Here is a 25,601-nt window from a genome sequence, read left to right as displayed (position 1 = left end):
TAAGACGGTTGTCTTGTGTTCATAGAATATCCGGATATATCCAAGTCAGTGCAAGATGCACTTTAGTCGCTAGTTGAATGTGGTACTGATGTTATATGACCCAGGCACATTCCGAATACTCAAAAGGAGTAGACTAGCCAGGCAAGGTGTCGATGTTGTGTAACCCGCACCTAGCCTAAGGTATTGGGAGGTACCGATGCTATATGGCCCTGACCTCGCCTGAGATACTTAGGAGCTGTTGATACTGTGTGACCCATCTCTACCCAAGGTACCTCTATTAAACAACCAAATGTTTGAGTTCCGTGATGCTATGTGACCCCGAGCTATACCACGATACTTACTTATTATTGAGTGATAATACCAACATCTCTATGATATCAAGTACCGTCATTGTGTTTGGTATATTGATGCATTATAGGATGATAAGGAGGTTAGAGACTTAGTACTTGTATACTCATGGCGGGGTTTTTAGAGAAGACTAAGGGAAACATGAGACGTAGATTCGAGGGATATAACTGGAGGACCTTACGTAGGTAGCACTGATTAGAATCATACTTATACCAACTGCTTAGTATTATGTCTATAGCATGCTTTAGTTTATGAGATTCTTATGCTGCTCTAGATTAGCGATTATACTAAGCTCGCCCTATAGATGTTTTTTATTGGCATGTCCATAGCTTGAGCAATTCGTAGAGCTTCATCGTCGCATGACTTTCAGCATCTCTGACAGAGTAATGTATCGTAGCTTTAGTGGGCATGTGTATTCATAGAACCTTACTTATGTATTTGAGTTGTAAACTTCAATATGTATTATTTTGATTTAAATCATGCTTCACGAACCTCCAGTTTTGTAAAATGTTTTTATAACAGTTGTTGATATTTTATTATGATATTATTCAGTACAATTTAAAAGAAAATGAACATGTTTTAAGGATCAGGGGTTGCCTTGACAATCCAGTGTAACACTTTAGGCCTACTCGGGTTTAGGGTGTTATACAATCCCTTTTTGCCTTGTTGAGTAATAAGAAGTAGATTGGGGAATTTTATGACTATTAGGGGTTTGTTCTGGTAAAAGTGAGGGTCATCAAAGCATATGTACATAAAGAGTCATGCTTTATTTTAAGAACTAGAGAGATATTTTTGTAACACCCCGACCCAGATACACATCTGAGGTGTCATATTGACTTTTCAACTCTTTGACTCTTTTGAAAATCTAAGTAAAATTTAACTTTTAATGGAAAATAAAAACATATTTACAAAACATATCAGAGCATCTATAATTTAAAACATTATTAGTACATGCCAACAATATTTCAAATAACAAAGACATATACAATTCAAAATTTTTAGCCGATTTGAAAGTCTTCACAAGTATATTGTCTTGCCTTGCTTAATCGACTTACTCCTCGAAGCTCTTTGAACCTACGTGTGAAAATAATCACACGCTAAGTTTATGACTTAGTGAGCCATTATGAGCAATATAAAACCATAAAACATTTATTTAAACATTTCAGAGATAAATACTTAATATAAAAATCAATTTATGTTTCATATAAATAAAATAGGCTTTTATTCACTGTTCAACTTATAATCACTTTACATTTCATATAACTACATATACATTTTTCACTCTATATCAATCTGTTTAGTTTATCCATTTATTTAATTAGCCCATCGTATATCGCTGAGAACTCAAGGTATGCGAGTACATTGAGATTGTGCACTAATGCAGTCACCACTGCTCATATAATTTGCACCGAAGTGTCACGTAGATTTGTCTCGAAAGACCGCGTAGAATTTGTCCCGAAGGACCACATAGAATTGTCCCAAAAGACCACATAGATTTATCCTAAAGGATTGCCAACTATACCCCTAATTCTCATAAAATATACTTTGGGCTTTAGCTTTATAATTATTTTTCATCTCATTATTCAGAGTGTGTTTTATTCACGTAGAGTACATTCATATAAGTTATTTTCACGTAGTACATTTTCAATTAGAACAAATTTCACGTAGCAATGTCCAAGTTTAACATTTATTCACATGGAACTTATTCTCATAGTATTTCATTTCACATATAACATATATTCATACCTTATCTTAATTTCACATAATTTATTGTTCTCTATAGAAATCATTCATATAAACACTATAATTAAAATATTTCACCTATATTAAAACAAATTTATCATATAAAATATATTGGGAAATTTATACCCAAATTTATTCAAAGAATCATTTAGCAAAACAATGTATATATATATATATAACAATTTGAAAACATTTTCTTTCCAAATCATATGAGGTTGACTCATCGCAAGTCTTCCTCATAATATACTTTAAAACATAAATAAAATGCACTTACCTTTGCCTCACTTAAGTCCTAAGCATACATCTTTTTCACTATTACTTAATAACTTTACATGTCCATTTGTTCAACACTTGCTTTCAATGAAATCTACACATTTAATATAACCCATGAATATCGAAGCTCAATTAACATCTAACCGATTAAACTTTACTTAAGCAAAATGAAACACCTAATTATCATTTCCTACTGAATAGTATCGGTACTCTACCCACAGTACTGATACTTCTCTTCTATGGTACCGATACCCACTTCAGTACCAATACCATTGACATTCTAGAATTCAAATTTCAATTACAGTATCGATACTTTACTCTTGGTATCAATACCTTCACATCAATATCAATACTACTTCAATCAGTATCGATATTGTTCATACAATTCAAACCATTTATTTCAACTTAACCCTATAGTATCAGTACTGTTCTTCCAGTATCGATACCCTTACCCATATTTTACCTCTTCCACTTCGAATTTTACCCAAATTTCACTTAAATTTTTTACCCTTAACTCTATTCATACCTTATAACTCATTTACACTTATTACCACTAACTTATATCCATTAAAATCCCTTTAACATCTAAAATATCCCATAAAACTCTTGAAACTAAAAATCATACTAATTCTTCAAGCATGTTCTCAATCCTTTCTAACACTTCTAACATCTTATTAAAACCCTTGACAAGTCAAATATTCCTTTAGAATCCAATTATTCATTATTTTCTAACAATCCACTTAAAAACTCATTTTACTAATTCACCATTAATTCATCCATCTTTTAGTTTCAACTTTTCTTTAAGATTCTATATTACTCATAGAACCAAAACCAAATCAAAAATGAAAGAATTAACCAACTTCAACTAACATACCTTAGCCATGGAGGTATACGGTGGAAGAGAATAGATGAAAAGAAAGCCAAGCTTCTAGATTTTCCTTTCTTTCTTTCCTTATTTCCATATGCTTAAATAACCCTTAAAAATGAATTTTAAATTCATTCATGCTAAATGACCTCTTTTCCCTTCCATTCTTCCAGCTTTGATATTAATTCCTAGACACAATTTCTAAAACTAGTCCTTGAACTTTTCAATTTATTCTAATTAAACCATTAAATTTTAAATCCTTACATTTCAGTTTCTGACTCGAAGTTTAGGGTATTACAATTCTCCCCCTTAAGAAAATTCATCCTCAAATTTTCATTGCACAAAGAGATGAAGAATTTTTCTCTTTATATCATATTCACGATTCCATGCCACCTCTTCCGCTTTGTGATTACCCAAAGCACTCTTACTAACGAAATCATCTAATTTCTTAGCTATTTAACTTCATATATTAAAATATGTACTAGTTCTTCTTTATAGGTCATGTCAGATTGAACTTATATTTCTTCCGATGCTATGATGTGAGAAGGATCTGATCGATATCTCTTGAGCATCGAAACATGAAAGATATTGTGAATCTTTTCCATTCTGGTGACAATTCTCACTGAAAGGTTATTAGTCCAACTCTTTTTAAAATCTCATAAGGTCCAATAAATCTAGAACTGAGCTATACTTTGCATCTAAAACAGAGAAATTTTCTTCCAATGTAAGACTTTGAAAAACACTTTATCACCTACTTGGAAATTCAATTTCCTTTTTCTTCAAATTCGTGTAGGACTTTTGTCAATCATCATCTATCTTAAGATTATCTTTATTAATCTTCATTTATATTCAAATTCTTTGATCGAATTTGGCCGTACTAAATCTCGATCTTTTAAATTTTGACCAACTTAATGGTGTCCAACATTTTCTTCTACGCAAAACTTCACTTAAAGCTATCTTGATACCTTTCTTAAACTTGCTGACATGCCACTTACTTAAAAATAAACTCGATGATAACTTTTTCCATGGAATATAAACATTCATCAGACTTTAAGTCTTTAGTTCTCCCTTTTTCCTACTTATTTTGTACTTAACAAGTACGAAACTTTTCATATTTCTCTTAAGATCCTTAATATCGATCCAACAACAAAGGCTTTAATTTAATTATACAATCAAGACACTACCTATCTTAAAAGGCAATTGCGTATTCATAACTCTTAAAATGAAAGTATCTCTCGGCTCTATCGTATTACTACCATATTAACCTTTCATGATTATAGTAAATAAACAAATCCTTATATCAATTTTAGTGTCGATACCAGTTTGGTATTCTGGAATTCAAATTTCAATTACAGCATCGATACCTTCACATCAGTATCGATACTACTTCAATCAGTATAGATAATGTTCATACGATTCAAACCATTTATTTCAACTTAACCCTATAGTATCGGTATTGTTCTTCTAGTACCAATACCCTTACCCAGATTTTACCTCTTTCACTTAAATATTTTACCCTTAACTCTATTCACACATTCAAACTCATTTACACTTATTACCACTAACTTATATCCATTAAAATCCTTTTAACATCTAAAATCTTCCATAAAACTCTTGAAACTAAAAATAATACCAATTCTTCAAACATGTTCTAAATTATTCATCATTTTCTAACAACCCTTAAAAACTCATTTTACTAATTCATCATTAATTCATCTATCTCTTAGTTTCAACTCATCTTTAAGCTTTATTAACCTTCTATATTACTCAAAGAACCAAAACTAAATAAAAAAATGAATGAATTAACCAACTTCAATTAACTTACCTTAGCCATGGAAGTATACGGTGGAAGAGAAGAGAAGAGAATAAGAGAAAGCCATGCTTCTAGGTTTTTCATTTATTTCTTTCCTTATTTCCCACATGCTTATATAACCCTTAAAAATGAATTTTAAATTCATTCATGCTAAATGTCCTCTTTTCCCTTCTATTATTCCATATTTGATATTAAGTCCTAGACACAATTAAACCACCAAATTTTAAATCTTTACATTTCAGTCACCAACCCAAAGTTTGGGTATTACAATTTTAGTCTTTTAAGTGTCGATTTAGGGTTTGAAGGAATAGGACGAAGCATTTATGGGTCTTCGAATGTGTTGGGAGCTTCGTCGAGGGAGAGAGATAAAAATAAAAAATTCGTTTAAGGTTTGGGTGGGGAATGAAGCGAAATAAAAAAGGATCGGGATTTACACTCAAAGTTTTAGGAAATTCAAGCTTAGACCCTCTAACATTAGGCGCATATTTACATATTAGTCATCAAATCCTCTTTTTTTTGTTTTACTTCGAATTCTACATGTTATTTTATGTTTATTTTAATTTGATCACCATTTTGTTATTCTGTTTTATTTTGAATTAGCTAGTGTATTTTATTTTATTACATTTTGTTCCCTATTATTAAATTATGATACGACCTTGCAGTGACCCATTCTGGGGTATGACCTGCATTATTGTGGTCCGGATAAAACTTTAAGTTACTAATTTCTAATTTACTAACTATTAACCTTTCAAAAAAATTTCTAATTAATTTACGACCTTGTTGCGACCTGTTCCGTGGTATGGCATGAATTATTATGGTTCGAATAAAATTATTAAGCATTAACCGCTAACTTTTATTTTTATTCGGTTGTTTACTTTCTGTTATTTTCATTTCAACACTTTAATTTTCTATATTTTAATGTCTATATTTTAAATTCCCAGCATTTACAGTTAAGTCCGTTAAGATTCTAGTATTTTTGTTTATGCATTTCTTTAATTTAAGCCTTACTTTCTATTTTATTTCATTTCAGTCCCTTTTAAATTTGTATATAAGTGATATTTCATGTATTATTTTCATTTTATTTGTTGTTATTGCATTCATTAATTATGCATGTATTTTTTCTCATTTTTATAAAATCAAAGGCATTGCTGCTTTATATCAAGAGTTAGTGCCTTAGTGGAGTTGTGTCCATTATGATTGGATAACAGTTTCCAATAATTTTTGAAGTAAAGAGGCATCGTTTTCAAATAAAATCGAGTAAATTAAATGGTTTCTATAGTCAAATATTTTATAAAGAAATTCATTTTTTTCAAATTCATTTATCGGAATTAAATAAAATAATTATAATTTAAATTTTGGATTCAAATATGTAAAATTCCACTATTTTAGACAATGTATAATCGAGAGATACCAATTTTGGGTGCTGTAGGGGTGCTTATCCTTTCCCACGTGTAATCGACTCCCGAATCATTAAAAATGAATTTTTGGTAATTCGTAGACCAATTGTTGTCTTGTAAATGATTTTTCTCAAAATTATTTTAAAATACATTTTTTTGGTATTCGACCTACCTAACTCAAAGGTTGATGAAAACTCTGAATCACTTTGTTCTTCAAAACATGATCTTTTAAAATTAAGTTGGATCGTTCCACTCTTAGCCTCAAAAAGTTTAAGAATCGTTTCAACAAAGTGTTCAAATATGAAAGAAAAGTGGCCGAAACTTAAACCATGTATTATCTATGTAAAAATGATGTAATTTTAATTTTATATATTTACCGTACTACGTCAGCAAATCGTTAAAAGTTTAACGGCTGTTAACCTTCAATGACCACATATTAATTAAAATGAAAAGAAAGTAATCAAATATTATATTTTTTAAATTCAGTGCGAAAAAAATTAAAAAGTTAAAACAAAAGTAACCATTTATGTAGTTTACCTATTTTACACATGATAGTTGTTTTGTATTTTTATCTTTATTCAATTTATTAATCGATTAATTTTGATAATTATAAATATTTATTATGAATGTGATTTTCTCAATTTAATTTATCCCAGTTACGGTGTTAAAAATGAGGATTGTAATTATTATTTAAAGAATCTTGTATCTCATTTCTTTAAATAAAATGACTATTGTTCACTACATTTCAATTTATTAATAAATGTTAACCTTTTTAATAATAAAATCTATTATAATAATAATAATTTATTATAATATGATTTTTTAAATTTACATTTCAACCAGTTAATCAAATAAAATATTCTTAATAATATGTTATGTGAGGATAATGTTATGTCCAAATAAACTGATTATTCTCTACATTTCAATTTATTAATAAATGTTAAACTTGTTAATAATAAAATGCGGAACGCCACCTGTTGGCCCCGTCAAAAATCTCTCTTAAGAAATCCAACGGCTGAGATCTCGTCTTGTGATCCCAACTTAGGGTTTACTATCGAAAGAAACCTCCGAACTTATATTACAACTTTGAGGGTGTCCAATTCGGTCCTGTGTTGCGCCCTTCGCAGCTACTCCTTTTCTTTCTTCAAACCTCACATTCTCACGCACAGCCGCCCACTCTACCGCCGGCGGGGAAATATCCGCTTCCCCTTCCCTCTCCTACCCTTTTGAAAACAAGAAAAAAAGTTAAAAAAGGGAAGTTTGTTTCTTTAGGAAAGGTTGGGATTTTCAGCTCACTGTCATTTATTATTATTATTAATTGCTCTTCGGGTTTTGTTTGATTAATAACAGAGAGGGGAGGGAAGATAAGAAAACCCTAAAAAAAGAAAACTTTGAAGGAAAAAAGAGGGTTTTTTTTAGCTGCTGGCTTCAGAGGTTTAGAGAGATGGCGCATGTTCAAGTTCAGGGGCAAAGTGGGAGCGTTAACAATGGATCTGGGGGAGCCAATAACCAGTTTGTAACGTCGCTCTATGTTGGGGATTTGGATCCAAGTGTTACTGAGACACAGCTTTATGAGTACTTTAACCAGGTCGGTCAGCTGCTTACTGTTCGCTTGTGCACGGATTTGCCCACCCGAAGGTCTCTTGGTTACGGTTATGTCAACTATGGCAACCCCCAAGATGGTAAAATCATCAATTCTTCTTCCAAATGATTTTGTTCATTGTAGATTTGATTTTTTTTCTTCTTTAATTCATTTGCCTTTGTTGAATAATGGATGGTTGCTTGTAGTAGTATTTGCATTTAGTTTTGATGAATTATGAAAGGAAAAAAAAAGTTATCAGTTTTAATTGAATTGGAAATGGCTGATACAGTAGTATATATGTATGTATGTATGTATGGCTGATTCAAAGAAATATTTTTGTATTTTGCTTCTGCATTGATTTCAAAAAAAGTTGTTTAGTTATTCCGGATGGTATCTTATTTTGTTTACTTACAGCTGCAAGGGCATTGGAGCTTCTGAACTTCACTCCTCTGAATGGAAAGCCTATCCGGATTATGTATTCGAACCGTGACCCTAGTATTCGTAAAAGTGGTGCCGGAAATATATTTATCAAGGTGATAAAACTTACCCGTCGTAGGGTTTCTTTTGCTGATTTGTTTGGTAAATTTGTGCTCCAGTTGTCTCGCTTTGTTTATTTTGTGTTTGTTTTATGTGATTCTCGCAGAATTTAGATAAGGGAATCGACCAAAAAGCTTTGCATGATACGTTTTCTGCATTCGGAAACATTCTCTCTTGCAAGTTAGCCATGGATCCCTCTGGCCAGTCGAAAGGTTATGGGTTTGTACAATTTGACAATGAGGAATCTGCCCAAAAAGCAATAGACCAATTGAATGGTATGCTGTTGAACGATAAGCAAGTCTATGTTGGCCCTTTTGTTCGCAAGCAAGAAAGAGACACTTCTACTAGCAAGACAAAATTTAACAATGTCTATGTAAAGAATCTCTCGGAGTTGACTACTGATGAAGACTTGAATAAGATTTTTGGTGAATTTGGTCTAATCACTAGTGCCGTGGTGATGAGAGATGCAGACGGGAAATCCAAGGGCTTCGGGTTTATCAACTTTGAGAATGCTGATGACGCTGCTAGAGCTGTTGATTCCCTAAATGGAAAGAAATTCGATGATAAGGAATGGTTTGTCGGGAAAGCTCAAAAAAAATCTGAAAGGGAGGCTGAACTGAAACAGCGATTTGAACAGACAATGAAAGAGGCAGCGGATAAATTTCAAGGAGCAAACTTATATGTTAAGAATTTGGATGATAGCATAAGTGACGAGAAACTTAAAGAGCTATTCTCTCAATATGGTAACATAACATCATGCAAGGTTAGTTAGCCTGTTTTCTGAATAGTCGAGTTCAGTGGATTCGATACTCGGTTGGCTGATCCTATTATTAAATGTAACAGGTTATGCGAGACCCTAATGGGATAAGTAAAGGATCTGGGTTTGTTTCTTTTTCAACTCCAGAAGAAGCATCTAAAGCTGTAAGTATACCTACTCCCGTAATCTTATTGTATAGCATAATCTAATTCTGGTTATAACAGCTTGCTGAAATGAATGGCAAAATGATCGCCAACAAACCTCTCTATGTTGCGCAAGCTCAAAGGAAGGAAGATAGGAGAGCCAGGTTGCAGGTGTGTTATTTTGATATTTTCTTCGAGTCTCAGCCAAACTGTAGTGCCACAAAGGATGGTTATGATTCTTTCTTATGCTAAGGCATATGCCACACTTTTTACAGGCTCAGTTCTCTCAAATGCGACCACTTGCAATGGCACCTTCAGTTGGACCTCGAATGCCAATGTACCCACCTGGAGGTCCAGGTCTTGGGCAACAAATATTCTATGGTCAACCACCTCCAATGTTCCCTCCTCAGGTATTATATATGCATTTTTTTCCTTTAATGTTTCTGGTTATTTTTTTAACCTACTGAATTAAAAAATTAATGTTTACCGTGACATCTGCTATAGAAAATCACTATCTTGTTTTTGCCATTTTATTCTGTCAGCCCGGATTTGGATATCAGCAGCAGCTTGTTCCAGGTATGAGGCCTGGTGGGGCTCCCATGCCAAATTTCTTCGTACCGATGGTTCAGCAAGGCCAGCAGGGTCAGCGTCCAGGCGGCAGAAGAGCTGGGTCTCAGCAAAATCAGCAACCATCTCCTTTAATGCAGCACCAGGTTTGTTCCTTCACTTTTGTGATTTTGCAATATCTTTGATACATACCCATATATCCCATAAATACTTCATCTGATGGATCACTAAAATATCAGATGCTACCCCGTGGGCGGGTCTATCGCTATCCACCAGGTCGGGGACTGCCTGATGTTTCAATGCCTAATGTTGCTGGAGGCATGATGTCTGTTCCATATGATATGAGTGGCATGCCAATGCGCGATGCACCACTTCCGCAACCAATTCCGATTGGAGCTTTGGCCACAGCTCTTGCAAATGCTACTCCAGATCAGCAAAGAACTGTGCGTACTGCTTTGTTTTATTTATTTGCTCCTCTTTCTGCATATTGGTGCTGTCAAAATATAGATTATACTTGTTGCATAATAAGATGCCTTTTATGCTTTTGTTATAAGGGTTAATCACACGTATACACATACAGAAATGTGAACTTCCCCGTATATTAATAAACTGAAATTGCCTTACATGGATCAACGTGTAGATGCTGGGAGAGAATCTCTATCCACTTGTTGAGCAGCTGGAACCCGATGCAGCGGCTAAAGTAACAGGGATGCTTCTGGAGATGGATCAGACTGAAGTTTTACACTTGCTAGAGTCCCCCGAGGCTCTAAAAGCCAAAGTAGCAGAAGCGATGGAGGTTCTGAGGACGGTAGCTCAACAGCAGCAGCAAGCCGGTGGTGCTGCCGATCAACTGACTTCATTGTCATTAAATGACAACCTTGGCCCTTGATTTTGAATGCCTGCTTGAGTTGCTTAGTGTGGCTTTCTATTGGGCCTCACAAATGAGTTTCCTTGGTTAGAAGGATGACTTAGCTGGTTTTGGATTCACTGCCGTTTTCCCAGTGTTTTTGGAACATTGAAACTATTATTGGTTTTTTTGCTATGCGACTGAGAATGCACTTTAACTCTTACATTTGTCTGGGGATTTGGAATTTTATTGTGTGCCTTTTAGCTGTCGAGGATTTTTGGGTTTTCATTGCTTTTGTTTATGTGTCCAGTCCATTCTTGTTTACATATGCTTTGTGGTGGTTCAATCTCAAATTTCAGAGTTCACGTAAAAACTGGTAATTTGATTACTTTCTCAGCAGCTCAAATTTTAGGACAAAGCCCTAATTGCCAAGTCAAGATGTTAATCTCCATTTTTTGACACGTTTCATACACACTACCTAACACAGTGAATATACCAGGTTGTCAATTATATGTTTCAGCATGGATTCATACAAGCTTTTAGAAAACTTCTGCATCAGAGGCTACGTTTTAATTAACACGCCTCAACCTCAACCCAACATCAGCCTCATGATCAGGTTGCCGGATTATTCCATTGCCCAGTGGTGTTTCAGATGAAGCTCCTATCTCACTTTGCTTTTGTTCCGAGTCTTCCCCGAAGTTATGAAGTCGACGACCAATGAGGTATCTATCGTCCCTTATAGAGTTGTGGAGGTTAGTGAACCAGACATGAAATCTCTTAGCACAAAAGCACAACAAGCTAAGGCAAAGGCATCCCAGCCATGCGAAGCGGTAGACGGCCGAGTTAACCACCAATGGATATCCAAGCACGGGAAACACCCCTCGGCTAATACGTAAGGTAAACACAACGCTGTCAGCAACTTCATTATGATAGGAAACACGATCTCCCGCAACACCCAAAGGCTCTGCAGTCTAGTGAAGCCATCTTCTCTCACCCTTTCGAATTTTACTCGCCAGCTTTCATCTACCAATGGCATCATACGATCCAGCATAACCTGTGGATATAAGAAATCACGTTTTGGCCGTGTCAGGGAATAACATCCTCGTGGTATTATATAGTTCAATTGTGGTTTGACACTTACAAGTCTAGTCCATATCTTCAGAAAAATGAGACCCAACGCCCAATCTTGATAAAGGAGGAAAACAGGACTCTCGTCCACAGGCACCCGCATTGGTACAATCACCAAAAGCTCAAAAAGAAGGCCAATAAGAACAGGAATGACAAAAATCTGGACAATACAGCACCAATGAAGATATGAGTTAGATATCGGGAACTTGGAAACAAGTACAAAGCCCAGGTTACTGATCACATACCCATATTAATAATAGCAAGGAGCTCTTGATGACAATGACACCCCACTTCCAGATTTGGCCTAACAGAACTGAAGCCCTCTTTGTTCTTATGTGCTCAATGGAGTATCTAGCCCCAGCCAAGACTGTCCAAATGAAATAGCTTCCAATGACAAAAGCATAAAGATCTACAATGAAAAACAAAACAATAATCAATTAGCACTAAAATTATAATTAGAATACTTTATTTTATTATTATTTATTTTGGGGGGGGGGGGGAGGGTAAAAATCAAATTCCGTTACCATTGCACTTAATGCCATGAGTTATTGGGAGAAGAGGAATCACATTGAATAGGGCACGGCCAAGTGATATCGGTACTACTACCAAGGCAGAGTTGAATACAAGCAAAGTGATCCAAGCAATGACCAGCAACAGGACAATGCGAAGAACAAAACTGTACTTGCTAAAGAATTCATCGATAAAAATTAGAGAGCCAACTACAAACAAAGATATTAAACTAACAAAATGTAGTAAGAAAAGACGAAGAGGAAAACAGCAGCAGCCATTAACCATAATCCCCCATCCTAAATGAAAATAGAACAGATGCCAACTTTGTAGATTGACAGGCCCAGATTATTCCGTCTTCATTTCAGGATTCAATACTAACAAGTAACTACTTCGAGAAAACTCCATTTGGATGAATCAGATATAAAAGAATAACTTGATTCCTCATCCCAGAAAATGGTAAAACTTCATATTGTTGTAATGCTTCTAAACACAGGTAGTTAAAATCTAAACAAAGGAAGTAAAAATAACTTGTATGTGCAAATTCGATGATCTTTTTAATATTAATATTATAAGTAAAACCTACAAATTCTGATTACAAATGTAGAATCTTAGAGCAGCAGTTCAAGCAAGTATACAAACAATCAAACAAAATGAAGAAAAACGAAATATGAACAACAATTAAATCAGACACATCAAGTAATATTGTCAATCAAAAGCACCATATAACTTACTCTGAATCGGTTTGTTCATCTCCATCAAACTCCTCCACAGCATTAGTGTTCACTGATGCGAGACCTCTATTTGGATCAGCGGCGGCGGCAGATGCAGCCATGGCCTGTTCCTGTCCACCTAGTTGCACAATCTGTAGTCTATCCAGTTGTCCCGGTTCCACATTGGCATTTTCCTGGGCACCATTCTCCTCTGGTCTGGGAAGTAAGAAGTCAGTTAAGCCTAATGCCCAGCCAACTGCAGTAAACCAATGGCACAGAAGAGACTTGATTGTTGTCCGCAATTTAAAATGTTCAACGGCAAATGGAATACATATTTGAAAGAGAAGCATGTCAGCCGGAATCTCGGTAAATGGGTCTGAAACCCTGCAACAAACATATCATTTAAATGTGAGATAACAATAAGTATAAACAAGTGAAACAATAAGAAACAGTATGAACCAATCCTACGATATATCGAGTGGGAAAATAGAGGGTGCCATCCTCATAGCAAGCTTGACAGGCAAAAATACCAGCATCACAATGAAACTCCCATAAACTGCAACTGATAACATGACCCTGCGAGCGTGCTTGTGTACAGGATCATCAATTAAATCACGGAAGGGATTGTAGTTTGGATCAGCTGGGTCTCTAAGGAAGTATAGAACCCCATTACGTAAAACCTGCCCGTAACAATTATGCTAGTATCAACTCATCCTACAATATGATAACAAGTTCCAAACGAACACTTAATAACATAGGATGGAAAAAAGCATTACCCCTCGAAGAAGGCTGACAAAGATGCTTATTTGTAGCATGTATACAATTCCTACAACCCAATGAATCAATGAGCTTGCTAAAGGTGAGACTGAGAAGAACTGAAAACTTTGAGACATTGATTTTCCAAACATCCTTATTGTACATACATCTAGCCACCACCCACACATCAAAGGGAACACCCCAAGCTCAATTACAAGCAGGAAAGCAACCTTAATCATTGTCATCAAATGCCTCATTGCCGCCAAGAACTGCCTGAAGAGGGATGGTATTGTCTCGGCTATTGAGGAAATCCCATAGAATCTCCCCATTGTCAAAGGCTCACCCCTAGTGTACCTAATCAAAGTGACAATACCTAGATAGAAGAAGACTAAGGAGAATATAAACATGTACCCAATAGCAAGAATTGTAACATCATAAAGCCTTGATGATCCAATAGATACTCCTTTCAAGAGATCTGCTGAAAATGGTGCGCTTGTGTTGCTTGAAACTTCAGCGACTTCAGTAGAGTTTCCTTTCAACATTTCTACAACCTGGCCTTGGCCTACAGATGTCAAATTTGTAACAACAGTTAATGTGTTCTTCAATGTGATGTTTGCCAAGGAAAGGGCAGTATCTGTCAGTGGCATGACTACTGACAGCACCGGACCACTTGCAGAGGAGAAAAGCCAAGATACGTAATAGAGAATAATGCGGCCTATAGAGAAAGGCACAAAAATTACTACACCAAGGAATATCATATTGCTCGCTAGAACCTGCAGGAATGGAAAATCAAATCATGAAAGAATGTCATGCTGAACATAGTATTAACATAGAGAGAATTAGGCAAATTCTACTCATTGTGGAGATCGAGAGTTCCTAGCTGACGTCATGCAATTCAAAGTAGCACTATCTAGAGGAATAGCAATGGAATATAAGATTATTGTTAACAACTCAAATAATGCATAAAACCATAAAAGCATACAATGGCCTCAAGTGTTGGTATTTTGGAAGAGGAAACATTTTAATGAACGAAAAAAGAGGCAATAATAGCACTCTTTAAAAAAAATAAGATATAGGATAAAATTTCTACCATTAATAATATAGCAAAGAAACAATCATCAGGCATCTGATCACGAAAAGTGCTGAAAAATTAATCATGTTTGTTCACTCAATGAAGTCCTAAACTATAAATCTTATCAAATTTCTACTTAGCAAGAACCAAGCCACTCAACAGATTAACACAAATGCAAGCTCACAAAAATTCCTTTGTTTTTTGGTTGATAGGGCGATAAGCTAGTGTCGGTTCCTAAAGGTTCCCAAGAAAATCTCCAACAGCAAGTCAAGTCAAACACTAGTGAGAGAATGTCAATAAGAAGTTAGAGGATAGTTCATTAGATAATAAAAGTAAAACAACCAAAGAAACTTACCGTGAATGCATTCTCAACCAAATGGAAAACAGGACCCTGCATGCCAACAAGCTCATCAAAAGGTACATCCTCAGCACCATCAGCATCATCCAGGCCATCAAACATCTGTTCAACGTGAGCTTCAAGACGTGCTGCCTGCATTTCCCAACGAGCAGCCACATTTTCAGCATTCCTTCTGATCATTTGGCCGGCTCCACCAATACCTTGTGCTCCACCAGCATCTTCACCATTACCATCACCAGCTAAATTCCTATTAGCTTGTTCCGGGGGTCGCCTAGCAGCACGAGCACCATTCCTATCCACTTCATCTTCTCTCTCAGCATCTCCACCAAGCTCTCGCAAATGCCGAAAATAATCCCTCAAAGAAGTGGCTCCAAGAAAAATAAACACAATGCTAGCAGAAAGTAGGAACCCGTGCAAGCAATCAGTTAGAATGATTGTGATTGAAATGTGGCTTAGGAATAATCTCTGAGCTTCACCAAAACTCCTGACAAAAGCCAAGCACCATATCCAAAAGGTAATGAAAGGTATAATGAGGAGCCAAACTGAAAGTACAAAACTAAGGCGCAAAAAGAACTGCAGAACATGACAAGCTTTCATTGCCATCCCAACAACAAACTCCTGAAAAGGAAGCCTTGCTGGAGCATTCTCAGCATACACAGGAGAGAAAGAAAATGCATGCTTGCAAACCTGCAAATAAAGTCGAGAATAGTTAAAGCATTAAACTCACATGGCAACTCTACCTTCTGAAGTGGAGCATAAATATTTTTTTAATTATAAAAAAGTGACACAAATAGAGAGAAAGAGTCACATGTAGAATCTTTTCAAACATAAGATTAAAAAAAAACAGGGAGAGGAGAGGAGAGGGAGAGAAGCAGATACATAAATAGAAAAACATAGTCAGAAGAAGATAGATAAAGAGAATTCACACGCGCACATATAAGTATTATGAAATGACATGCAAAAATAAGAATTCATAAGAAGCCGTGCTCACAACATGAAAACGGAAATCATTTCCGATCAGCAAACTTCTCTAAAATCTATAAATGCCATTCATAACATGGTACTAATGAGGAAAGTGGAAACAACACTTGTGTCTTGTGCATGACTTTTTAGCATTTATAACCTAAAGTTCAAGGCTAATCTGTAACATAATTAAGTTAATGCCTTTGACCATGGGCTAATCAAATTTAGAATTGTTGAGTCTAAAACCATGAGCATCATTGCAAAACAATGAAAAGAAACAAAATGTTCATCAACTTCCCAAGACTCCAAAAATGGAAAGCTATCAAAATTTGTAACTTCAATTGACATTCTTCGTAAAGGAATTAAAATGAAGCCAAAAATGTCTTCCTTTATTAATCACCTTTGCCAATCGTTTTATAATCATACCTAAATCAAATACCAAATCATGAAATATAATAATAAAAAAACCCTAACTGGAATTAAAATAATTTACGAAAAACCTATCATATATACCAAAAATGATTACAAAAAATAACCTAACTTCGCATTTACGAGCATTGCTGTGATTCAACCATTGAAGAAGGCAATCCTGGTGGACAAATTTGATACTACCGCTACAAGCGCAAGGGTATCGAAGCGGATTCTCAGCATCGCCCGGGTTCCGGCAGATCCTGCAAACGTCATCCTCTTCTTCCTCCTCCTCCATCTCCGCGCCGTACTTAGCCGCCGCCGCCGCCGACCCGAACGACATCGATGACTTCGCTTTTTCTTCCTTCTCTGACGATGTGGACGAAGTAGACGGAGACGGCTTCATACTGTCTTCTACAACGGAATCTGTGGAGGAACTGGCGTTTTCAAAGCCCGCCGGAGGAGGAGGAGCCGCGGGAGTTATCTCCATAGGGTTGAGTCTCGTGGAGGAGATTGGGAAATTGCAAATATTATTTTACAATTTTTTTTTTAATTTTTTATGTTGATGATTTGAAATGAGTAAAGTTTTATTGCGGGGGATGTCGGTTAGGTTGTGTAAAGATTGACGATTTAAGGGTTGTTTATTTATTAAGCGTTGAATTATTTAAATGTTAAATGATTTAAAGGTTTTGAATGTGACATGTTATTTGATAATTGGCTCTGAATAATTCATAATGTACTTTTGTGTTAATCATTCAGCACTGTTTTACTAAATCAGTCAGTACTAAATCAGTCAATACTAAATTATTTAGAGGTGCGAAACAAACACGTTGAATACTAAATGATTCAACATTCAACGTTGAATGATTCCATTAAGAGACAAACAAACCACCCCTTAATATAAGATTAATAAACTAATAGTAAGTGGGAAAAAATCCTTTTAATATTAAATATTACCCTATTGTTTTAATTTTTTATAAATTTTTAAATAAAATACTTAAATTTAGGATAAATTTCGTATTTAGTATTTAAATTATTAGTTTTGATATATTTTAGCATTTAAACTTTCAATTTTTTAAAATCATATATAACTTTTAATTTTTGTTTTATTTTTGTTTTCATATTTAACTATTAGTTTTGGTCCATTTTAATATCTAAACTTTTAATTTTAAAAATTTAACGTTAAGTTTTTAGCAAGGTACTAAAATGAAACAAAAACTAAATTTTGAGTATGATTTTGAAAAATTTGAGTTTAGATACTAAAACATACTAAAATTAATAGTTTAGATACTAAACGAGTAATTTACCCTAAAATATATTAATTTAAGAAAAGATTTTAAGTTAAATATATTTACTAAACGATTAATCATTATAGATGAACCGGTAAACAAAATCCTTATCAGGTAAAATTATTGGATAATGGTTTGAAATAATTTTTAAATTTGAAATAATTCATCATCATTTAAGACAAATATTAATTTAAATTTCAAATTTTTAGATAATATCGATTATTGTCAAATTTATTTGTGATATCAATTTAATTATTTAAAATATATTTTTTAAATAATAAGAAGAAAAAAACTCTTATCAAGTCAAATTAATGGATAATGGTTTTAAAAAATAGTTCATATAAAAAATTATTTTCTCAATTAAGGTTCAATATATAATATAAAAATATCGAATTATCTGACATCTTAAAATATAAAACATCAAATTATTACAGTTAATTTAAAGAATACATTTTTGAGTTATTCAAATCTAATTTTATAAAAATTATTTAAATATTATTACTTTTTTTAGGATGTTTTACTTCGTTATGTATCAATCTAACAATATTCGAGTTAATTTAATTTTTTTTATATTCTATTTATCTTAGAAATATAATATAAATTATATCTTCAATAAAGTAAAATATTAAAATAAATAAATATAAAATCTTACACAACATTATCATTATTTGCTCAACTTTCACTATGAGCCAGAGCCGGGACCATCCAACCCACCCCCTATCGTCGCGCGTGGATTGCTGCCCACGTCAAAATTTGTAGAACTGATCCGAGTATTAGCATTTGAAAAGTTTATAATTTAGGAGTTTTAAAATAGTAATTAACTTAATCAAATTTTATTTTACATTTAAAATGGTAAAAAAAATAATGCATAAATATGATGTAATAAATCGTTTTATCAAAATAAAATTTTAAAACTCAAAACTAATAATATTAAAAAGGAATGTGTAAATACTATATAATAAATCGTCTTATCAAATTAAAAAAATAAAAATCAAACCAAATAAAATTATTACTGATGTCTCGAATTTTGATAAAAACAAATTAAATATGTAATAAGATGAGTCAGGAGGAGTATTTCATCGAATTAAATTGTCGTTTTAATTAAAATTGAGTGAAATTCGACTCTAAAAAATTATTAGTTTTTCTTAATTCAATTTATAGTTTCATAAATCAGCTAAACAATTTAAAATTGAGTTAAGTTATAAAACAGAATTCGAATAACTTAACATTTTTAATAATTATTATTTTGATTTTCAAGTTCGAGTATAATACCTCAACTTTGTATGATATATGTATTTTACATTTGGAAAAAATGAAGAATATATACATATATCGAATATGATTGTGATCTTATTCGATTAACTCAATTTTTTTTAACAAACTATATTTAATTTATTAATCGACTAGACTCAATTAAATACCCAACTTAAACTAAACTCGCTTCAATTAAATACTTAACTATAACTTGAATCGACTCGATTCAACTCGACTTAACTCGTCAACTTCCCATCCCTAGTCCGGTCCTAAGCCCAAACCCTCTGATAGCGCGTAACACCACCTTTCTTTCTTTTGTCTCTTTCACGGAAATCCAAGAACCCCACTGCATGAAATCGAGTCCATTTTCACGACACTTTATACTTTAATGGATCATCCATTGATCTTCTTTTGATTATCATGCAAGCATATTTGCTCAGCCCCACCCTTCAATTTCCTCCTTTATCACCGCTCATCTCTTTATTACCCCTCCCCTTTTCGCCATTTTTATAGCAACCTTGGTTTCGAGTAAATTTGGTTGGTTGTTTGTCGGTGGCTAGTAATAGCATCCAATGCTAAACCCCCCCTTCTTTTGACCCATCATAATCCCTCCATCACTTCTGGTTTCTGGGTTTTATTTGTGTTCCAAGCTGCAATAATTTCTCCTCTCATCACTTCACTGTCAGTTTCTTCAGTAATTTTTCTCCGGCAATGTTTCGTTTTTAAGCTATAGCTGTTGTGAAATAACCTGATTCCCTGCATAAACCCAGGTGAGGAATTTTTGAAGTTTTAGCTTGCATTTTTTTAGCTTCTAAGTTGGATTTGTCTATGATTATCCATGATAACGATGTTTCCATGTTTGGATTTTCTCTGGGTTTTGATTATGGTAAATTTTCTTAAAGTCGGTTAATTTATTCATTTTCCTTCTTAAGAAGCGTCTTCTATCAAGTTAAATTTGTCAAATATGGTAATTATGAATGGCATTATGTAGTTTTTTGGGACCAAAAATTTAATAAACTCTTGTTTTAATCCCTTAATACATGCATCTGTTAGAGATGCCGCCTACAATGCACTTTTAAAGCTGTTATGGTGATTGATTTGTTTTGCATCTACCTGTGTTTGTGAATACTGTATGAACTACATATATATATATATGAATGCCTAGTGCTTGATCATTGAACAGCTTACTTAACAACTGCTTTTCTTTTCTTTTTCTTTTTCTTGTTCTGAAACAGAAACTAAAACCATGGACCACAGAACATGGCTTTCGGGGGGGGGGGGAAACTCCGGAGAAGACGATCGTTGCTACCAACAAGGTTGACATTTCCTTGAAACGAATCAATGAAAAGGTTAATAAAAAATCTTACCATCTTGGCTCTTGCACATGTTTTTCTCCCCTTGTTTCTTGAGATGTTTATGTTTGTGTTTGAGATCCTTGGATATGATCTAAGGCATTAACCCAAGGATCGATATTTTTGCTCACCAGGAACAAATGCCAACAATGGAGAGGGGACGAGACAGAATAGTGAAAAATCTAAATGAGAAACTTGCTTCGGTCCTCCTTGATATTCATGCTAAGGATGATTTGGCAACCAAAAATGTGAAAATGGCACCAGTAGCCGATGCAGGTCACTTACTTTTATGCTCACTCCTCTTCCCCTAAAAGTCGGATTGTGCCATCGGAATTCCGATTTATTTTGTTTGAAATGTGCACTTTGCTTTGACTATGATCTAATAGATACTAGTTTTCCTTTAGGTCGGGAAATGGCTGAAGCAGATCATGCAATCACCCTGAAGAAAGAGCTAGATGAAGCTCTGAGGCAGGGAAAATTGGCGAATGAAAAGTTGTATAACTCGGAGGCTGCATTGAAGGAATGTATGCAACAGCTAAATTTTGTTCGAGACAAGCAGGAGCGAAGGATCCGTGATACTGTCGCGAAGACATCAAGGGAGTTTGAGAAAGCACAGGAAGCATTACAAGACAAGTTGACAGATGCAAACAGGAGGCTCGAAGAGTTGACTCTTGAGAACTCTAGGCTGAGTAAGGCCCTGCTAGTCAAAGAAAAATTGATCGAAGATAAGCAGAAGCTCAAGTCTCAGTCCGAAGTAGAATTTAGTTCACTGATGGGTAGATTAGATCTCATTGAGAAAGAGAATGCATTTCTGAAATATGAGTTTCACGTCCTTGAGAAAGAGCTTGAGATCAGAAATGAAGAGATGGAATACACCCGTCAATTATCCGATTTGGCACATAAACAACATTTGCAGGATGTAAAGAAAATCGCCAAGTTGGAAGTTGAATGCCAGAAATTACGCTTACTTTTGCAAAAGAGGCTGCCAGGTCCAGCTGCCATGGTGAAAATGAAGAATGAAGTCGAAATGCTAGGAAAGGACAAGTCAGAAGTGAGAAGACGGAAGCCGAATCCCACTAGGGATTTAATTGTCAGAGGCTCCACCGCTGAAAATCCTCCTGAAAATCCAACCAAGAGAATCAATCTCCTGTTGGAGCAGTTACACAATGTTGAAGAAAACAAGACTCTCAGAGAAATAATGACCAAGAAGGATGCTCAAATCCAGTCACTGTGTTCAATGTGTTCTCAAACATCATCCAGGCCGACAACAGAACTCAAGAGTCGGCCTAAAGAGCTGTTTAAAGGACAGAAATCGATGGAGCTAATAAGAAATAGTCCACTATCAAGTGAACTGTCTGTAACATCCAGTTTCGATATTGGCAGTATTGATGGAAATAGCTCTTCTTGTTCATGGGCTAATGCTTTGTTTTCAGAATCTGCACAGTTATATAAAAGACTTGGGAATCCAATTGATCACAAGGCTATTACAGTTCCGGAAATGAGATTAATGGATGATTTTCTTGAGATGGAAAAATTAGCCTTATCAGATGGTAAGGAGTTGGTTCCATTTGAGCAGGGTCACTGTGGCTTCAGCAATACAAAACAGATTCAGTCAAAAGATGTAGCTGGTGAAAGATACTTTGATTGGCTTCAAATTGTTTTGAAGGCAATCTCCGAGCACAAACGTATTTCCAGCCGAAGTTTAGTTGAAATTCTCGAGGACATCAAAATTGCTTTGGGTTGTGGCAATCTTCTAAATACCCCTGATGTTAACAAAAATGAATGTTCGATGCCTCCCATAGAAGCTAATGCTCACCATATCAGCAGCTACATAGGCTGGAAATCTCCAAATGTATCTCCAAGTACAGGTTCGCTCGGTAGAGCTTCTAGTGTTGATACCTCAGCTGAAAAAACGAAAGACCAACAGTTTCAGCCTAGTCTGAGCAAGTCGATCGGTAAAATCATCAAACTGATTGAAGGAATTGGACCAACATCTTCCAATTCTTCCAAAACTTGTCAAGAGAAAAATCAGACTCCTAAACAATCACCAACTCAAGCAGACTACTTTGTCTGTGTTTTTCAATGGAAAAGTTCAGAACTAAGCACCATCCTACAACGTTTTCATCGTACATGTAATGATCTGTTGAATAAAAGGGCTGATCTTGAAACTTTCGCTGAAGAACTGTCGTTTGCTTTGGACTGGATAGTGAACTTCTGTGTTACTCCTAAGGAAGCTTCGAGTGCAAGGGATAAGATCAAAAGGCATTTTGGTTGGAATGATTCACAAAGTGAAATAGAAGTTGCTTCTGCAAGCCACACTTCAGCGGTGGAACCAGATGTGACCCATACTTCTAAAGAACAATCATCAGACTCATTTGCTTCTTCTCCTGATCAAAATCGAAGTGTTATTCCCGAAAACGAGGGTATTTTTGTAGCCTGGAGGAAGAAAATAGGAGTTCAGAAGATGATTTGAAGGATATGAAAACCAGGCTTGAATCGGCAACTAACAAGAGTAAGACCCTGATGGTACAACTTGAAGAAACAAAAGAAAGCATTGGAAGATTACAAGCAGAACTTAATATGCTAAAAGAATCAAAGGAAATGGTAGAGGATCAGCTTGAGAATCAGAAATCAATTAATGAATATCTCGATACCCAGCTCATCGTTGCCAAAGCTAAACTGAATGAAATCTTCCAAAAGTGTTCATCTTTGGAAGTTGAGTTGGAGTTCAAAAATAACTCTTGTGAAGAGCTAGAAGCTACATGTCTTGAGCTTCAACTCCAGTTAGAGAGGTAAAGTATCGCGTCTTAGTTTTAAATCCTGTGAATTCTAAAGGAACTTGTCAAAACTTTCTGATTTTTAACATAAATCGCAGTGTGGCAAAGAAAGAAACCCTGAAGTTTGCCATGAATAGAGAGGGGAAGCAATCTCAAAAGGTAAGTTATTCACTAGTTAGCCTATTATTTGCCCAACCTGCTAAAACTTAATCTGGTCTTTGGTATTTTTCTGATATGTAACTTTACAGTTGATATCAATGTCAAATGGGAAACTCCGTTTCGAATAATGATTATATGTTGGCATTTTCAACATACAGGGTCGGGAAATTACAGCGGTTTCAGTTAAGTTGGCAGAGTGCCAAGAAACAATTCTGAACCTAGGTAAGCAATTAAAGGTGTTGGCCTCACCGCAAGATGCAGTACTCTTCGACAAGGTTTTCTCCAATAGTAGTACTGCTGCTATAAACAGAAGGGTGAACAAACGTCTCTCCTTGCACGACCGAATGCTAGTTGATGATGGTGGCAAAGCCACCGACATTGTCATGTCTCCCAAAATTCAAGAAGCAGAAGATTCAACCCTTTCCGACTCCAATAATTGCAAGAAATTGCAAGCTTCAGGTTTGCTGTTGGATACATCAGAAGCACATTGTGGTTCCAGCAGGGAAAGTACTAATGCCGGTGTTATGGCTTTGGCTATTGTGCCAAGCAAGAAACAAGGAGTCGGTTTGCTAAGGAGGCTGCTGTTTAGGAGGAGGAAAGGTTATAGTAAGAAACCTCATTACCAAAACTGAACAGTGAGCCGTAAAATGAAGAGGCAATGCAACCACTGAAGGCAAAACAGTAGTTTCCATAGCAGTGTGGCTATTGGTTTTTCGTGTGGTTTTTCCTGATGGCGAGAGCTCGTAATCCTTTTGCAATAACTCAGTTTAGTGTACAGTGTCCTTATTTGGCTATATATATATTTCTGTGTCGTGAGAAACCTGATAACTACAGTTTGAGTTGGTAGCTTTAACCAGAAATTTCATTCTGTGAGATTTGACCATAATTTTTTTCTGAGATGATACAACTGCAAATTACTTTGATGGCAAATGAAGTTTATCCTCTGCTTGGTAAACTTCGTAAGTTAATTCACAAGAATTTTCATGTGATAAATGTAATGTTCATGAATTTCTCTCCTACGCCTATTAATTTATAAGCTTTTATATGCTTTATCGGCTTCCTATTGCTGCCGTTTTCATTTCAAGCAAGGCATCTTCAAAGAACTTATCCAGAAACTCTGGGTCAGGGATGATATCTTTCGCTACAAGAATTTGCATCTCGGCTGTACCGGCATAACACAATATGTGCATTGTGATAGCCTGCGTTAGGTTGTTAACAACAGCAAAGCTCTATGTTACTCGAACTCAGGTGTCGGTATTTGACATATATATATATATATATATATATATGAAGAGTCCAAGCAACATATATATCAGATGATCATTAGAGGAGATTAAAGTATTAAAAGGTCAAATTTTTTATCGATTATGAGTGTACTTTGTTGAAACCCAAATCAAAGAGAAGAGAAATAAGAGGAATGTGAATATTTTGATATTGATCTTGTTGCAAATGATAATTAATAACGATTGATGATGAAGATAGTATGAATTTAAGATTTTATGTAGAAAAGGAAAGATAATAATGACAAATGGTTTAACAATCTAACATATGAAAACAACATTTCTAAAAATAACATCTGAAGATAATATATTATTATTAGGGTAAACTACACAGGTGACACTCAACTATGGTCAAAAAATTATTTTGACTATCGATGTTTCAATTTGATAAAACAGACCACTTAACTATCTAAATACTTCAATCAAGCCACTTGCCATTGACAGTAAACAGAACAGGTGACATGGCAGTTAAAAATATTTTGGTATAATTACACATCGATCCATGTTACTTATATATTATTTCAATTTGGTTCTCATTTTAATAAATTAAAAATAAAGACATGCGTCATCATTCGATTGGAGGATTAAATTTATTTTATTTTTTGACTTAATATTTTTAAATTTAATATATTTACTTTCCTCTAATTAAATGATGACACATGTCATTATTTTTAATTTATTAAAATAATGACCAAATTGAAAGAAAATATAAA

At 34.7% G+C, this 25,601-nt stretch overlaps 1 protein-coding gene and 2 pseudogenes across 1 annotated transcript; 2 read left to right on the top strand and 1 right to left on the bottom strand.

Annotated features, from left to right (window-relative positions):
• The first annotated feature begins 7,883 nt into the window (after positions 1–7,883).
• LOC120178121 (polyadenylate-binding protein 8-like) lies at positions 7,884–11,095 on the top strand. Its single transcript, XM_039184065.1, has 9 exons — positions 7,884–8,121; positions 8,436–8,554; positions 8,665–9,321; positions 9,402–9,479; positions 9,540–9,629; positions 9,734–9,868; positions 10,001–10,171; positions 10,265–10,468; positions 10,666–11,095. The coding sequence occupies exons 1-9, from the start codon at positions 7,884–7,886 to the stop codon at positions 10,912–10,914; spliced, it is 1,941 nt and encodes a 646-aa protein (XP_039039996.1). The 3' UTR covers positions 10,915–11,095.
• A 259-nt stretch (positions 11,096–11,354) lies between these two features.
• On the bottom strand, positions 11,355–17,282 carry LOC120178122 (annotated as a pseudogene).
• Positions 17,283–20,566: 3,284 nt separating this feature from the next.
• On the top strand, positions 20,567–24,517 carry LOC120178267 (annotated as a pseudogene).
• Positions 24,518–25,601: the final 1,084 nt, after the last annotated feature.

The sequence above is a fragment of the Hibiscus syriacus genome, unplaced genomic scaffold (assembly GCF_006381635.1).
Source record: "Hibiscus syriacus cultivar Baekdansim isolate YM2019G1 unplaced genomic scaffold, ASM638163v2 tig00112344_pilon, whole genome shotgun sequence".
Taxonomy (NCBI): domain Eukaryota; kingdom Viridiplantae; phylum Streptophyta; class Magnoliopsida; order Malvales; family Malvaceae; genus Hibiscus; species Hibiscus syriacus.
This window is presented reverse-complemented; position numbering and strand designations above follow the sequence as displayed.

What these genes read in the sequence shown, in the direction of transcription:
- LOC120178121 (XM_039184065.1), top strand. Translation starts at nt 7,884, where the DNA reads ATGGCGCATGTTCAAGTTCAGGGGCAAAGTGGGAGCGTTAACAATGGA. An exon ending in CAGAAGAAGCATCTAAAGCT is followed by an intron (nt 9,480 to 9,539) that starts GTAAGTATACCT and finishes TGGTTATAACAG; the next exon opens with CTTGCTGAAATGAATGGCAA. An exon ending in CTCCTTTAATGCAGCACCAG is followed by an intron (nt 10,172 to 10,264) that starts GTTTGTTCCTTC and finishes CTAAAATATCAG; the next exon opens with ATGCTACCCCGTGGGCGGGT.